Source organism: Gymnoscopelus braueri, assembly GCF_963280865.1.
Source record: "Gymnoscopelus braueri genome assembly, chromosome: 1".
In the NCBI taxonomy this organism is placed as follows: Eukaryota; Metazoa; Chordata; class Actinopteri; order Myctophiformes; family Myctophidae; genus Gymnoscopelus; species Gymnoscopelus braueri.
This window is the reverse complement of record NC_137603.1, coordinates 19,229,265-19,241,764: the sequence shown is the minus strand read 5'-3', so window position 1 is coordinate 19,241,764 and position 12,500 is coordinate 19,229,265. Positions and strand designations below refer to the sequence as shown.

General features: G+C 43.8%; 1 protein-coding gene across 1 annotated transcript in view; it reads left to right on the top strand.

Annotated features, from left to right (window-relative positions):
• nav2a (neuron navigator 2a) overlaps positions 1 to 12,500 on the top strand; it is a gene marked incomplete at its 5' end in the record, with an annotated part of 147,913 nt that overhangs the window by 35,507 nt on the left and 99,906 nt on the right. The window contains 1 exon segment of the mRNA XM_080431960.1: positions 2,063 to 2,115. Within this exon segment, the coding sequence (XP_080288086.1) occupies positions 2,063 to 2,115 (53 nt within the window).

The window sequence follows — 12,500 nt, the reverse complement described above, 5'->3', positions numbered from 1 at the left end:
CTCGCTCATCTCCTGGGTCGCGGAAGTCTATGGAGAACATTGGGTCATCTTAGAATCGTCTCAGTTGTGTTCCAAAAATAAACAAACTGTCTCTGCGAAATTGTCAGGGAGTTGGCTCTGTATCGTTTATGATAGTCAGTCACTCATATTTGATACAGTCTGTTTCTGGCGAAGGTTTTACTAATTCGGCGGAAGTAACATTAGCGTTTTCTCACCGTCAGTTGATGCTTCATATCCATAAGAGTAAAACCGCCGGGATCATTTGTGTATTTTTGGAACACGGTTCTTATTTGACGCAATATTAAACACGTCTATGGGAATTCAGAATGGGGGGAAAAAACACGACCCAGGTAGGATGCGTAAATTACGTCAGACTTCGGTGCTCTATTTCTGTAAGAACTGACCAGCTGACTGACCGAGTTCACTGACCGAGTCACTGCCCCATGGCTGTTTCTTTTTTAGTTTTTATCATTCAGACTGTATTCCCACTATAACAGCTGAGCACTGTTCCTGCACTACTGTATAGATAGTAGCACCAAACACCCAGCAAAGACTTTCCTTTCACCTGTTGTGAGCTGTCTTCGTTGCCTGCTGCCCTCTGTGCACAGAGAGGAAATCTCACACCACACTAATTGTACACAAGCGAAACTAGAGCAGGTTTTAATCCTTGTTGTTTTGTGTGAGCCATGAACACATGAGACTGGAGGGACAGAGGGACAGTGGGACAAAAGCATGACCGGACAAAAGTAGCCACACTGTAATATCCTGAGTGTCAATTTAACTCTGCGAGGGTACAAAAGTAACCAAATGGACCCATAAGGGTCCATTTGGTTACTTTTGTACCCTCGCAGAGTTACAAATGGATACATTAACACAAGGGATTTGACTGATTATAGTGACACTACGAAGTATGAAACACCACAAAAAAAGAAAGAAAGGAAAAAAAGAAAGAAAATAAATTGGCAAGGTACTGATTGATTGAATACTTTATGAACAGTTTGCACAAAAAAAAGCACAGAGGTACAGTTCCATACAAAGGATGCTAAACGGATAAACCCAAGGAAGCACTATAGCTTGTTTCCATTGGGGTCCTGTGTATTCAATTCATCGTAACATTTAAAGACAAACAATAATACACAATAATATGCAAAAAAACATCATATAAATGAGTAGTAATCAAAAAGAAAAATATGGACGGTAAACAGTTGGGGGGTGTGGCCTTTTTCTGGTGATAAGCTTAGAAGCTTATAGTATTTTTGTACAGTAGAAGCTTGCGTGAGTTCCTATACTGTAGGTCCTGAGTTGGCGTCGGAAAAATGCAAAAAAAAAATACAGTGCCCAGTGAATGCAGCAGTCCTGTTTACTGTGTGTCTGTGTGGGAGGGTTATGAGGACATTTTAGCATTATTACGACCTTGTAGATCTGCTATTTTTGAAAAACCGTGAAAATGTGTGCAAATCTTTAACTAGCATTATTATTTATCCACCTGACTAAATATGCCTGGGCCGATAGGTATAAGCCCAGTGGCGGAGCTCCGCCGTGGGGCCCCCCACTGGGGGTATGGTGATGTAGTAGGAGACTTTGTGCTTGCTGTTGGCACAGTTGTCAGCTGTGAGATGACGGGCCTGTCTCAGCTGCTGTTTGAGGGGCTGGGCCCCGCCCCCGGGATGAGAACACACACACAACATACACACGCCCCCCTCCCAGCATGGCAGCATGGCCCCTCACTCCCATTTGCTGTGACGATAGGGTTTCATGTCACAGGAGGAGAAGGAGGGGGGGGGCGGGGGGGGGCGGAAGTTGTCCACACAACCACAGGCCTTCCACACCTACTGCCCTCCTGCCCTCCTCAGTCACATTATACAGTGTGTGTGAGACACACACACACACACACACACACACACACACCCACTAACACACATTTCTAGTGGATATCAAACAAGAGGATTACATCGACAACAAAGACGCCGGGAACACTGCTTTAAAAAAGTCATTCATTTTCTTTCTCTTTCCTTCCTCTCTATTCTGTCTCTTCTGCATCTCTCTCTCTCTCTCTCCTCAGCCAATGAGAAGATTGAAGATATCAATGGGTGCCCCAAGAGTCGTTCTCAGATGGTGAGTGACCTTCCAAGTTTTGTTTTTGGCAGAACACTGCTGTGTCTGCCCTCTTTGTGTGTGTGTGTGTGTGTATGTGTTTTTCTGTGTGTGTGTGTACTCAAGTGTGTGCGTGTGACTGTGCGCGCACGTGCATGCGAGCACGAGTACACCCGAATGCGTGTGAAGGAGATAGTCCTACCATTGTGGTGATGATGCCTGTGGCCCACGTGCAGCCAGAGCACTGGGTTAGGAGTGCAGAGAGCACAGAGAGAGCGCCTAGTGATTTGCAGTGGTGGAAAAAGTGCTCAAATGTTTCACTTAAGTAAAAGTATCAATACTGCAATGTAGAAGTACTCCGTTACAAGTGAAAGTCCCGAATTCAAAATTGACTTGAGTAAAAGTACAAAAGTATTGGTATCAAAATGTACTTAAAGTACCAAAAGCAAAAGTAGTAAAATGTTTGAAAATAGCAGATCTACAAGCTCACAACGCGTCGCGATGTGAGCTTGTAGATCGGCTATTTTCAAATAGCCTAGGTATAAAATAGGGCTAAAGTGGTTAATGTATGTTTTGTAATGTATTAATTGATAATTGCAAAGTAACTAGTAACTAAAGTTTTCAAATAATTGTAGTGGAGTAAAAGTACAATATTTGCCTCTGAGATGTAGTGGAGTAGAAAGTACTGAAAATTTTAAATACTCCAGTAAAGTAGAAATACCTCAAAATGTTACTTAAGTACAGTACTTGAGTACATATACTTAGTTACTTTACACCACTGGTGATTTGTAATGCTATTGCAGACGGATGGTCAGATTATATTTTTTTAACTCTTGCCGGCTTTCGCGGTGCGGTGTGCCTTTGTGAAAAACCTCTGGCCCCGACCACAGTAGTTGGCGCTCGCATGAAAGCAAGCATAGAGGTCTGTGGTTTAGGTCCTTATTTTGGAGCAGGAACCAAACGTGCCTCATCATGTTTCACAAGAAAAGGACCAAAATGTACCCCCCCATCCCCCCCTCCCCTCCACCAGGAAGGAGGGAAATTGGAATATTGATGACAGTGGAAAGAACGTCCCTTATTGCAAAACAATGTATGCCACCACAACTAAATATGCAGTAGGTTAGCCCAGGAGAGAAGATGTTTGACATTATATTTTGGAGCCTGAAAATGCATTCACAAATAGAATGTAGATACATTTGGAGCACTAAACATGTATTTCTTCCAAAAAGTACCTACAGTATGTATTATATTCTTCATGTGTTAATGCTGATTTGGGAAGTGAATTTTATTTGACTGTACTTTACAATGGACAGCTTACTTCATTCTGTAAACTGCAGAGCTAAACCAGAATAAATACCGAAAGCACTCTTCTCTTCTCTTCTCTTCTCTTCTCTTCTCTTCTCTTCTCTTCTCTTCTCTCCTCTCCTCTCCTCTCCTCTCCTCTCCTCTCCTCTCCTCTCCTCTCCTCTCCTCTCCTCTCCTCTCCTCTCCTCTCCTCTCCTCTCCTCTCCTCTCCTCTCCTCTCCTCTCCTCTCCTCCTCTGTGTCACCCAGCTGGGTGATTTGAGTCTTTCTCGAGTGTTTTCAGTAAAAACGGTAAACGAGCCTGTGTGGGTCCCAAGGTAGCCGTGCCCTCAGTCTGAATGTGAGGGGTCATAAATTGGGCCAGTGTGCCAGCTGAGAGAGGGCTAATTTTGGCTGCAAGCCAGACCACTGAGGCCCCTCCGAGCACCCAGAGAGAGAGAGAGAAAGAGGAGGGGGTGAAAGTAAGAATGAGAGAGAGATGACAAGCGAGAGAAAGAGGAGAACGCTTCCCCTGTGTTTGTACAACCAAACACACACACACACGCACGCACACACACACACACACACGTTTGTATTACTATACTCGTGAGGACATCAGCATTTTAGGAAGCCGATTTTATGATTGATTTATGATTTCTTTCGGGCATTCTTAACCGCAAGTCTAAAGCCGAAAAATAGCAGATCTACAAGCTCACAACGTGTCGCGCTGCGACACGTTGTGAGCTTGTAGATCGGCCATTTTACGGTGTGTGTGCCATCGCCGCACAAGTATAGAATGGGAGAAATCTACAACCCAGACCCCTAAACCTAACCTCTAGTCTAAATGTCTAATCCTAAACCTAACCCCAACCTGAATCTTTTTCTAATTCTAAACGTATCTCTAAAAAAAAATCAACCATAAAACAAGTATTTTTCTCGTGAGGACCAGGAAAATGGTCCTCACAACGTCTATTCCTCAAATTCTACTATACTTGTGACGTTTGGTCCTCACAAGTATAGTAATACAAACACACACACACACACGCGTGCACACACACACACACACACACACACACACACACACACACACACACACTTATCTCTCTCATCCAGTGAAGTGTCCAGCAGGCCCACCGCCATTAGGCTTGTCCCATTAGAGCTGGAATGGAGCTTTGAGTTGGTTTTGTTCTGTTGTGTAAACGTCACTCTGCAGCCACTTTGTTTCTCTGTTATTGAGTCAAATGGCCGGGGAGTTCAATACCGTCTGATTGAATGACCAAATGAAGTGCTTCCTTCAAAAGTGTGTGTGTGTGTGTGTGTGTGTGTGTGTGTGTGTGTGTGTGTGTGTGTGTGTGTGTGTGTGTGTGTGTGTGTGTGTGTGTGTGTGTGTGTGTGTGTGTGTGTGTGTGTGTGCGTATATGGTGTTAGTTATTTTGTGTCCTCCCTCCTTGTCTTCCAGTGAATTGTAATGTGTTAGTGAGTATTAGTTTATTTTCTTGTGTACTTTTCTATGGATGTACGTGTGTGTGTGTGTGTGTGTGTGTGTGTCTGTCTGTCTGTGTGTCTGTGTGTCTGTGTGCGCGTCTGTGTGTGTGTGTGTGTGTGTGTGTGTGTGTGTGTGTGTGTGTGTGTGTGTGTGTGTGTGTGTGTGTGTGTGTGTGTGTGTGTGTGTGTGTGTGTGTGTGTGTGTGTGTGTGTGTGTGAGCATGCGTGATAGCTTATTTGCAGTCCATCTAGGCTTGTCAGCTTTAGATAAAATCGTGATCGTTCAAGCGGTGCTGAGGGCAGGTGCACACACAGTCATTATGCAAATGACCTGCTTTGTGTGTGTGTGTCAAAACACACGTATACACACACATTTTCAAATAGTTTAGGCGGTTGGCTGGCTAACCATGGAGGTCCATTTGTGGCCTGTGTTTTACTGCACTTGACTTGATTGCTGTTTTCCAAACAGAACCCAGCAGGCAGCAGTGTCCAAAGTGGCTGCCAATTCCAAACACTCTGCTTCACCTCAGCCTTTAAACGAATCAACATAGCAATGAGCTGAGAGTGGGTTAAAACTACTGCCACCCCTCTCTCTCTCTCTCTCTCTCTCTCTCTCTCTCTCTCTCTCTCTCTCTCTCTCTCTCTCTCTCTCTCTTGCTCTCTCTCTCTGGCTCACCAGCTTATTAGCATGTTGACTTTTGCAGAGTGTGTGTTTTCACAACTGCCAGGTCCTCATTAAACGGACCCCCGTCAGTGAGTCAATCGCTCCCCCGCCACCCAAGGCACGACTTTACATTGACTTTACATTGACTTTACATTTGCCACCTCGTTGTGCTGTGTGAGTTTAGTCTGGACGCTGTTGACGTGACGCCGAGCTATGAAAACCACACAGGATGCCCGAATGCGTGCACACACACACACACACACACACACACACACACACACACACACACACACACACACACACACACACACACACACACACACACACACACACACACACACACACACACACACACACACACACACACACACACACACACAGCATACAGCATACAGCCAGGCTGATAGACTGTAGCCTGCACGTATGTTTTCTTATACCCACTGTTGTAGCCTTCTATCCATTTCAGGTCTGTATATGAAAATCAATTTGCAGAGATTTGAAACGTACTTTATAGGTAATACAGGGATAATTATTGCACCATTATTTATTGTCAAAGTTCCATTATCGTTGTTTTAAACCAACGATTGCCTCGACAAGTCTAAATAGTCCAAAAAAGATAGTAGTCCCTTGAGAAAAGATAGAATTCTCCCAATTTGTGATTATGCCAATTCTCCCCATGTGTACAATCGTTCTCACTGCTAACCCTCGGTGTCGAAGCTCTGTAACGACGGCCTGAGGGCATCAGTTTGTTGAGGGCATCAATACATGTGTTCCAATGGATCCAATGTAGTTATTACTTTTCATTGGTTCAAAATATTTATAAAACCCACTGACATGCTGAACCACTTTCACTTTCAAACATCACATTTTTCTTTTTTAAATTGCTGATCTACAAGCTCACAACACGATGCGATGCGTTGTGAGCTTATAGATCGGCAATATTTGCTACTTTTGCGCGCCACTCTTGTACGATGACGAAGGGCATTCATTTAAGAAAAAAACAAGTATGTCTAAAAAATATGGAGATTTCTGCCAGCTACAATGTGAACGTCTGAATTTAGAAAGACGGCTAAATCTGGTAATTATTTCAAAATCTAACAAAACGGTCGAATGCTTTGGACGTAAAAAAAATCAAGCATAAAGGACAGTCTTAGTCACAATGGGCTAAACATGCCAGACCACCGGTGTGTGGTCCTGTCAGTTGGATGTGATGTTATATGTACAATATAGAGCAGGTATATGACAGGCTGAGCCACCCAGGCAGAGAACAGACCCAACAACAACCAGCATGTCCAGGTGTTCTGATGACAAGCCGTCAAGCTCTATAGCCTAAAGGAGACTTCACAAGACCTCTGAGAATGTTTAACAGTCACCACAGCACTTCCTTTTGCTGTGTGTGTGTGTGTGTGTGTGTGTGTGTGTGTGTGTGTGCGTGTGTGCGTGTGCGTGTGCGTGTGCGCGTGTGCGTGTGCGTGTGCGTGTGCGTGTGCGTGTGCGTGTGCGTGTGCGTGTGTGTGTGTGTGTGTGTGTGTTTTTTTTTTTTACCCGGCTGACAGCAGCACTCGTCTTTTCTATTCAACTGTTTAACCTTCATGTGTATTGTCTCTCAGAGCCGCATGTGAGCTTTATAATGGTTTGGGTTTTTGTTCCAGGGAAGCTCATACCTGTGTATGAAAGGTGTATAGCGCACGCACAGTGGTGGAAAGTAACTACGTGCATTTACTTAAGTACTGTACTTAATTAAAATTTTGAGGTATTTGTACTTTACTTGAGTATTTCCAATTTCCAATACTTACTATATCCACTACATCTCAGAGGCAAATATTCTACTTTTACTCCACTACAATTATTTGAACATTTTAGTTACTAGTTACTTTTTAGATATAAATGATTATATAATAAAACATACATTAACCACTTTAGCCCTATTTCATACCTAGGCTATTTGAAAATAGCAGATCTACAAGCTCACAACGCGTCGCATCGCGAGCTTGTAGATCTGCTATTTTCAAATGTTTTAGTACTTTTGGTACTTTAAGTACATTTTGATGCCAATAGTTTTGTACTTTTACTCAAGTACAATTTTAATTCCAACTACTTTTTCTACCACTGCGCACGCACGCACACACACACACACACACACACACACACACACACACACACACACACACACACACACACACACACACACACACACACACACACACATTTTAGTTTATTTTGAAACACAAAATACATATGAATTCAGTGTGAGGTTATTGATGTCCCATTGGCATTACTTCTGTAATGTTTGTGGTTGTGTACGTGGATAGACTGATACATCGTCAAACAGAACAACACCCATGAGGACGTCAAAGCAATCTTTCTGCTGGTTAATGTTTGAACAGGCTTCACTGTGTGTGTGTGTGTGTGTGTGTGTGTGTGTGTGTGTGTGTGTGTGTGTGTGTGTGTGTGTGTGTGTGTGTGTGTGTGTGTGTGTGTGTGTGTGTGTGTGTGTGTGTGTGTGTGTGTGTGTGTGTGTGTGTGTGTGTGTGTGTGTGTGTGTGTGTCCGTCCTATAAACAGTACGTCGGCATGTATGTGTGTGCGTCCATTTCCATTAAGGCAAACATGCTGAACAACACATGACGCAGCGCGATTGGTGCAAACTGACCGACTCCTTAGCATACAAACATTCTCTGTCTCTCCTACTTCCTCTGTTTTCTCCCAAACACACGTCTCTCTTTCTTTTGTCTCTCACTGTCTGTCACACACACACACACACACACACACACACACACACACACACACACACACACACACACACACACACACACACACACACACACACACACACACACACACACACACACACACACACACACACACACACTCACTCACTCACTGTCTCTCTCTCTCTCTCTCTCTCTCTCTCTCTCTTCTCTCTCTCTCTCTCTCTCTCTCTCTCTCTCTCTCTCTCTCTCTCTCTCTCTCTTTTTCCCATGCACCACAATAGCTGCTCTGTGATGGGAGGAACATGTTTGTATAGAGGGCTGTTGCCTGCCCTGCCCCTGTGCTGCTGTAAGCCGGGCTACCAGAGCAGAGCAGAGCAGAGCAGAGCAGAGCAGCAGGTGATGACAGTATAGCCGGCCGGTGGAGTGACAGACAGGCAGTACGGTTGGAAGTTTGTCCTTTAGCGCCGTAGTAGCATCAGCTCCATCCTGACAGGTAGGCGCGCGGCTCCACATGTTGGCTAGCAAACGTGAAGAACGGCTTTATTGGATGTGTGTATGTGCGTATGTACAGTATGCATTTGCGTGTGTACGCGTGCGAGCGCGTGTGTGTGTGAGAGAGAGAGAGAGTCTTTTAGTTAACGTTAGTTCCATTGCCAGAAGCGTGGTGTTCTTATGTGTCTCATGGAATCTGGTCATGTGACAACCTCTCCTCTATGATATATTTTTATCTGGCCTCGAGGTGTTTATTCCCCTTTAGATTTAACTTTTCATTATATATTGTCAATGGGACTCATTATGCCTTTTCTGCGAATACTGTAGGTTGATTTCAAGCAGAGATGGAGCAGAGTGTAATGCAATACACTGCTGTTACTGAAATACTGTATACTGACTGGAGGGCCTATACTGTCCTATAGTCCCACAGCCAGTAACAGGCAGCCCAGAAAAAAACTGCCATCATAAAGAGCAGTTGAATTGTTGTTTCCTACAGTGTATTCACCCAGCTATTACCACGTTATCCTAGCCCCCTGATTCTGACTGCAGATTGCCACTGCATGGTAGTGGTGTGACGCTTAAGGGGGGGGGGGGCTTTAAAAAGTTCCCTGTTCCCTGGAGGTGTTAATATATCCCGGGGGGGTTTGGTTTATTTTTATCATTGGGAGGTGTGGCCGGCATATATCATCAGCTGGGACAGGCCCTGTACAGTATGTGTGTGTGAGTGTTGGGGTGCTGTAACATAGCATGCATATTTGCAGTGGTGGAAAGTAACTAAGTACATTTACTTAAGTACTGTACTTAAGTACATTTTTGAGGTATTTGTACTTTACTTCAGTATTTTCCAATTTCCAATACTTTTACTTCTACTCCACTACATCTCAGAGGCAAATATTGTACTTTTACTCCACTACAATTATTTGAAAACTTTAGTTACTAGTTACTTTTCAGATATAAATGATTACATTATAAAACATACATTAACCACTTTAGCCTTATTTTATACCTAGGCTAATTGAAAATAGCCGATCTAAGACGCGTTGTGAGCTTGTAGATCGGCTATTTTCAAACATTTTAGTACTTTAACTTTTGGTACTTTAAGTACATTTTGATACCAATACTTTTTGTACTTTTACTCAAGTACATTTTTAATTCCAGACTTTTACTTGTAACAGAGTACTTCTACATTGCAGTATTGATACTTTACTTAAGTAAAACATTTGAGTACTTTTTCCACCACTGCATATTTCAGTTACTGTGCATAGTATAGAGAGCCATGCAGATAGAGTGGGGCAGCGACAGAAGTAGTATTGGTAGTTATAGGTGACTGTTTACTTTAGGTGTATTTAAAAACAAAAACAGCTGAATATCTTTGCAGAGGCCAGAGTGGTATTTCAATTTATATCAGATTTACGTTTTAGGCGTTTGGCAAAGGCTCTTATGTAGAGCAGTGAACAGAAAATGAAACCAGAGAATCAGCTTAATATCCAGTTACACCGACATTACAAACCACTAATAATACAGCAATACAAAGCCATACAGTACAAGCCGTACAGTTAACCCACATTTCCTGTAGAAATATCATGAATTCATGATGCACAGGGCAAGTGCCAGTACTAATCCAGATTCTTAGACTTCAGAAATTATGTATTTTTTAATTCTGTAATCATGACGGGTAGAATGAGTTGAGGAAAGGAACCTGAAGTTACTTTTCAGAGATGTTTAGGGAGCCGCGTATTTTTAAAAGAGCTTGTGGCATGTGGAGAACGCAGACACACACACACACACACACACACACACACACACACACACACACACACACACACACACACACACACACACACACACACAAACACACACGGTTCTGCTGCCTCACCTCGTAGAGCAGCATGCCATGTGTCAGCCTGGCTAACAGCTGCTGCGGGGGGTCAGAGGTCACAGAGATGACAGTGGGGGGGGGGGCACAACACTTGCTGTTACAGCTGACCCGCTGACCTGAGGTCAGCTGGACGCTGACCTCAACTTCCCGCTAATGTATACAGTCATATAGTAATGACAGTGTTGTTTGTGGGAAAATAACTGATCTACAAGCTACTTTAACGATTCCTCACAACACATTTTTTGCTTGCAGATTAGTTGTTTTTGGCAAGTGACACCATCGTCCAATAAAGTATAAATCAACCCTAGCATCCCTATTCCGGGCGTGTCATAATAGGTGAACATCTGATGAAATTAGAAGAACATTCGGTAAATACAAGCAGATCTACAATGGCAAATCTACACATGGCATGTTGTGACCTTGTAGATTGTCTATTTCCGCCCCCCCAAAAAATGGTGTAGAGGGGAAAAAAGGTGGGGTCCAAGTACAGACCCCTTAGTATTTGGATGCACCACTTGAGAATAGCGAGATGGAGACATCGCAGGTTCAATTCTGACTACAGACATACAGTAACTTAAAAGTAACCTTTTCAAGTTGAACTATGATGCTATGTTTAGAGCAGGGAGGGTTAAACTGTACACGAGGCTGAACGCTGGTCGTTTCACAGCCAGACAGACCCTGTTACAACGGTAACAGAGGGTGGTGCATGTAGGACAGGCTATTTTCAGTCGCTGCATATTAAGTATAATTGTGTAATTAATCTTTCAGACGGTATGACTGGGGAAACCTCCCAGACCCTCCACGTCTGCACACACACGCACACGCACACGCACATGCACGCGCACACACACACACAAAATGCTCCATGTGTATTTCAGGAGGCATCAGAGTTCTGCATCAGACGCAGTGGGTGTGATATCTTTCTTTTTTACTGCTGCAAATGAGCACTATTAGGATTATTATAAGAAATGCCACATAGGACTATTTCTTTTTGTGATATTGTTTTCAAAGCTGTGGGTGTTTGTTGGTCAATGCCGCTGTTCCAGCGCCTTCATTGACTTTAGATTTACCAAGGTTTATCAGTAGGGTGGAGATCTCTAATTGTCTGGCTACGTTAAACTAAGAGAATTTATGGCCTGGCATAAATACCTATACCTGCATTTAGATATATTCTTCTGAATGCACTCCTTTACAGATAAGCCTTTATGAATGTCATCATCATATTGCTGTTTCACTTGGGACTGACTTGGAAAAAGTAATGTATGATTGTTGTCATTATAACTTAACATGATAGAGTTCTTAGTGTTGATTTAACCCTGATAAGTGCACAAATGCGACCACATTTTGTACACTCTCGGTTAAATGAACACTGATTTTCACAGTGTAAACTGGCTGGACAGCCCCGTCTTGGTGTCGTGCCAGTTTGCAGCACGTACCCGCTCCCACTTCTGCATGAAATATGAAAAAAACAACAGCTGGCCGTTGGCCCGTAGATCATATCTATTGTTCGGTCACTCACTATAGCTTATCTGCATATTTGACAACAGCCATTTGCAAGGCGTGCGGCCATTTATCTGCGGGTGTGACAGGAGCGCACGGCAGAGTCATTCTTCGGTTTGTTTACGTTGTGATTACATGGGCGGCCAACTGGATAGCTGCATAAAAGGCTGTCGCGTTGGTCCAGTTGGACGGCGCGCCGGCCGGGGCCAAATGACAGCTCAGCACAGCTGACTCCGTCCAGGTTGCCGAGGCTGCTGCCATGGCAACCGGCCGGGTCAGTAGTGCAGTCACCCCCCCCCCCCCCCCTCTGTGCTGTGCGGTGAGCGTGTGTGCATGGTTTGAATCCTGTTTTGACTATGTCATCATGGGCAGCGGGCCTTGTGAGCCGGG